General features: G+C 39.0%; 1 protein-coding gene across 1 annotated transcript; it reads right to left on the bottom strand.

The window, feature by feature from the left end:
• Positions 1-4,378: 4,378 nt before the first annotated feature.
• Positions 4,379-4,969, bottom strand: LOC131065999 (uncharacterized). Its single transcript, XM_058000664.2, has one exon. The coding sequence runs from the start codon at positions 4,967-4,969 to the stop codon at positions 4,379-4,381; it is 591 nt and encodes a 196-aa protein (XP_057856647.2).
• Between the last annotated feature and the right edge of the window lie 336 nt (positions 4,970-5,305).

The raw sequence follows: 5,305 nt of genomic DNA, 5'->3' as shown, positions 1-5,305 counted from the left end.
ATTGTAACCATTTATGTTATGTACAATGAATGTCCTTGAGGTTGAGGTCGTTGAGACCCTTAAAAGCCTTATGTAATTGAGTTTGTGTTGTTTTCTGGTTGATGGTTCTATCTGTGTCTAGGTTAGGTATCCTTGCTGTCCTTTTGTGCTTGGTTGAGCTTTTGTTGTCTCTTTGGCTGCTGTTTCTAATGCTTTTCCATGCAGCCCATTTTGTTTTGGATGTTAATCTTTGATTTTATTCCTCTTAGAATCATTTTGTAAAGGGTTTCAAGGTCCTTTCAAAACATCTTTTTGCCTTAATCCAAAACCATTTCTGTTATGAACTACTCTGACTAGGAACGATAGGGGGAGTCATGCCATTCCTTTCACTTTAGAGAGGGCCCCAAGAACACCCTAGGTGCTTCTTCCTCCTCAATCTCCACCCGCCCTGTATGTAGGGTAGGGGGCTAAAGGTATCAACTTGCTTTACTTCTACTACCCACCCACCCCAATTATCACCCTGCGTTGTGATAGACTTCTTTCTTACACAACATAAATTGATTAAAAAAAATAACTAGCACTTGCACCAAATGAAGGTGCAAGGGTAATGCCGATAGTAATCTATGCTAAATATTTTGGAATTTTAATACAGTATAATATATTTGTATGATGTTCTTTGAGTTGGGTATATGAAAAATATTTGTTTTTGGAGGCCGTAATATTTCTTTTGATCTTGATGACATTTGTTTGAAGATAACATTACATGGTATCTTCAAAGATATGAATCACTATAAGTTTGATGCTCCTGTAGATGAGTTTTCATTGCAAGATGGAAATATGTTAAGATAAGAAAAAGACAGGTAGTTTAATAAGCTAGAATGCAGACGTGGATAAATAAAGTTTGTGAGATATCTAAAAATGTTTAAAAGTATGAAAGAGACATAATTTGCTTGGTGCAATCAGGCTTCTTCTTTCTCCCTTATAATACATAGGTTGTGTTGCATTTTAGAGTATTTGAAGATAATTTTCTTTTGTAGCTTGGCATGTATTTACTCATGCTTTCTTGCATCCTTTTTTATGTGTCCCTTGCTCTAATTGTGCCTTTACCAATACTTTATATCTAGTTAGACATTTTATTTTTTTAACATTAGCTTTTGCATCCTTATACTCTCTTTCCTTTTCATGCCCAATTACCAATTATTTTATGTTTCATTATTTGTCACTTTGAATATTTATCTTGTTATGTACCCTTATGATTTTATTTTACTCTAATGATTTATTTATGATGCCATGATAAAATATATATCTTTTTACACCTATGTTTATGAAATTTACTCTACTTAGGCCACATTCTTATGGACCTCATGGTTTATCTTAATGACTTTTCATGAGCTAACATTGCCCTACTACACTCCTAGAGTTACCTTATTAGGTCAAGGGTGTCATGCCTTCTCCCATTCTATATTTGAGCCTTCATTGTCACATATTTATATTAGGTTTGTCATGCTTACTCATAGATAATTGATGCCCATTGGGGTCATATTAAAGGCTACTTTACAATTTTTATTTTCTTGTTACATAAATTATCATGACACTTATTACTTGTGAGGCCCTACCTCAAGCCGTCATAGCATTGTAGTTATTTTTCATGTTGGACCTATTATTGATACTTTACTTTGATGCATTATGGATTTAGATTCTATATGATCCAATGATTGGATAACATTGATATGATGCATTTTATCTATTTTTGATTTGCGGTACTTCATTTATGATGTTAGAAAACATGGATGCATGCCTTACAAATGATTGAATTTCATGATGATTATGATGATGCCATTGAGTAAATTATTTCATGTGGATTCTATTGGATAATTGATAATTTGATTGTGATGACGTAAATTGTATGCAAAGTGTCTGATTTGTGTTCTTTTCATATATTAATATTACATGTGATTATTTGAGATTACTAATGTGCAAAATGAGATGTGCATGAAAACTAATCCATGTGACCATGAAAACTATTCAAAGAATCAAACTAAACTATGTGCTTAGTAAAGCCAAGGGTTGTCTATTTGGAGAGACAACACCTCGTATGTGATGTGTTTAATTCGTAAATGTGAATGCTTGAATGTGTGTTCAATTTGTATTTGTTAATTCCAAAAAAAAGGACATGTCGAGCGTATTATAGTGATGTGTATTTTATGGTGTCACTTAACACTTGTGTTGTGATGTGAGTTGGCAATGACATGTTTTTTGGAGGGAATTTGTTTTTGATATTAAAAACAACCAAAACAAGGGGGCTGACCTAAGTACAGAACAAGAGAAACAGTAGCAAGCCAACTGTCAGCAGAGCAACAACAAAATTACAGCCCCCTCAACTTTCCTCTATCAAAAACAATTATCATTCTATGCAATTTCATCAAATATATAAAAGTCTTAATAAGCATCATAGACATTTGCCACACAGGGAAATAGGTAGATAAGTTCAAACATAAACAAAAATTAAAACTATACTAGGGCCAAACAAAAAACCAAAGGTCCAAGACATAGGTGTGAACTAATTCTTTTTTCCATGGCTCCTCTTAGGGAGGAGCTGCCTAGCCCATTCCTTGGTGAGGAATTTGAAGAGGGCCCTGTAGTCATCGTCCTCCTTGCCTTTGCCTTTAATAGTACTTTCCTGTAGAAGACACAAAGTGTTCGCCGAGAAATGCATAACGTTTAAAGCAAACCTAGAGACGTCCCGCAACTTGTTTTCCATGGCCTCCATTCTACTGGTGATTTCCTGCAAATTATCAAACAAACCCTCCACTTTCTTACCCAACTTCGCCAGGTTGTTGTCCTCTTCCTCCTTTATGATGCTCACTTCCTCCACCATCATCATCTTATCGAACTTGAGGGTCAGGGGAGAGTTTGTATGGGATTTGGGGCCAACCTCCGGACTCATGGAATTTATTGGGCTCTCAGAAGCGTGGGTGGAGCTAACAGAGTGGGGGGTTGAGGTAGACTGAAATGGGGCCACATTCTGAGAGGGGATGGAATTCCCAGTTTCATGGGATGAGGAGGGGTCTCTTAAGGATTTCTCAGGGGGTTTGGAGGCCAATCTCACAGAACGGTGAGGGGTGTTGGCCTCATTGGTAATCTTCACATCAGAATCAATCTCCTGAATTTTAACTTTCTTTGGGGTTCTAGCCTCCTCAGGGTGGCGCTTTTTGTTCTTCTTACTGCAGGAGCCAATTTCAGGCAGTCGAGGAGGGCTTGTATCGGGTTTATTTGTGGCAATGGCTAGGGGACGGTTTTCAGCCACATTTTGGACAGAGATTGTGTGGGGTGGGCAAAGGGCCAGGTGGAAATTGTAGAGGTGAAGGATGAGTCCTTGGTGCAGAATGGGAAAGTATTTTCCTTTTTTCTTGGCCCCAGTAATATCTTTAACATTAGAGTACAATGAGTGCAGCAGAAAAAAAGGAATGGAGATAAGATCTTTATTTCTAAGATGGTTAAGGAAAGGGAGGTGATAATAGTAAAAGATCCCATATCGTCTTTCCAGAGTGAAGTATTTCATAATGATATAGCAGAACTTGTCCCACGGTGGCAGAAGCTCCTCCCGGTTGAAGCCGCCCGCTCTCTTCACAAGGTTCTCCCCTTCACGGAAAAACTGGTTCAGGCTTGTGGTATTTGAAATGCAGCTTTGTTTCTTCCATTTCCTCCCCTCCATGGACAGACCTGTCGCTTGAGCGATCACCTCTTCATTAATTTCGAAGGAAATACCCCCCATGGTAACCCTTCTATCCTTCCAGGAAGCCACGAACTGCTTAGACAATCTCTCGTCATTTCCTTTCATACTTTCCATAAACTTATCAATCCCACCCTCCGCACAGACAAACCACACCGTCAACTTGGCTTTAAAATTGTTCATTTTGTCAGGTCCAGTCTTAGCCTATCACCCCCCATGGTTGTTTCTTCCAGCTTAGTAGAGCGAAAAAGAAACATAGTATCAAAGAAACAGAGCCGAACCCGAGTAGAGGCAGAGTCATGAAAAAAACTTAGCTAGCTCTGGGATAAAATCATACAATAAACAGTGTGACTATTGCAAGTTGCACCTAAACAGATTTCGCTTTCATGAAATCTATTACACTCGTGCGAACCCTCAATCCAACCAATGTGATTTGACCGATCCCAGCTGTCGCCTTTATTGCCACCAATAATATCCATCCGGATGATAATTAGGAAATTACCATTCCCGATATCAGTACTATAACAATAACTATCGTAATTATTAAACCCCCTTCGTAGCTGATGACAAGGCCAAACGTAGCTACGTGGCAAGCCCAACCCATGATGACATGTTTCCCCTCCAAATTCAAAATTTCAAATTTTGGCTCTCTTCATCTAGTGATAGTTATACGCGTTCATCATTAGACTTGGTTTTTTCGGTCTCCAAGATCTCCTTGGTGATCATTGGCAGCAAATCGAGGTTCCTCCAGCATCGTAAGCCATTTTGCAGCCTTCCCACCGCAACCATAGAGTCAACAACAACATTCCCTTCTCTGAAGATGTGGCAGATGCTGAAACCATCAAGGTTAGTCAGAAGCATCCTAGCATCCCTCAAAATGAAATCCACTTTCCACCCAGCAACAAATCTACCCCTAACTGCTTCCATAATGATCTGCGAGTTGCCGTCAGTTTCCAGATGTTTGATGCCAATAGTAGTAGAAAATCTCAGACCCCAGAGGAGAGCCATTCCCTCAGCTTGAGTGACAGTATGGTTCTTTAGGTTGCCCTCATAGGTTGCAACAGTATTCCCCTGGTGGTCACAGATGACTCCACCTCCAGCTTGGCAGGCATTTTGGGTAGACCCATCAAAGTTCAATTTGTACCAATGGGGGTTTGGGGCTAACCATTTGGTCTTTTTCCTATTGATCTTTGTACTATTGTTGAAAACTTCAAACTCCGGGGGGAGCTTCCATAGTTTAGCAATTTTTTTGTCCATCAGGTTAGGAGGATTGGGAGGGGTTTCCACTTAGTCACTGATATATTATCCAAAATCATTTTGAAGCAGTTGTAGAAGACTTTATCTGGGGGGGATTCAACATCTTTGAAGATTCTGTTATTTCTTTCTTTCTAGACACCCCAACAGATCTACCTCCATAATTGGAGAATTAGGGGGTGGTGGGAGGGAGGTGTCCATCCAGTGATAAATTGATTAACACTATCCTAAAAAACTCATTGCATACCACATTTTTTAAGGGTAATGGTCCACAAGTGTCCTGCAAAGGGGCAGTGGATGAAAAGATGGTCAATAGTTTCCTCTTTAGCTTTACATTAA

The sequence above is a fragment of the Cryptomeria japonica genome, chromosome 1 (assembly GCF_030272615.1).
Source record: "Cryptomeria japonica chromosome 1, Sugi_1.0, whole genome shotgun sequence".
NCBI lineage: Eukaryota > Viridiplantae > Streptophyta > Pinopsida > Cupressales > Cupressaceae > Cryptomeria > Cryptomeria japonica.
This window is presented reverse-complemented; position numbering and strand designations above follow the sequence as displayed.

Coding starts and splice junctions, on each gene's coding strand:
- LOC131065999 (XM_058000664.2), bottom strand. CDS start 4,969: ATGGACAAAAAAATTGCTAAACTATGGAAGCTCCCCCCGGAGTTTGAA.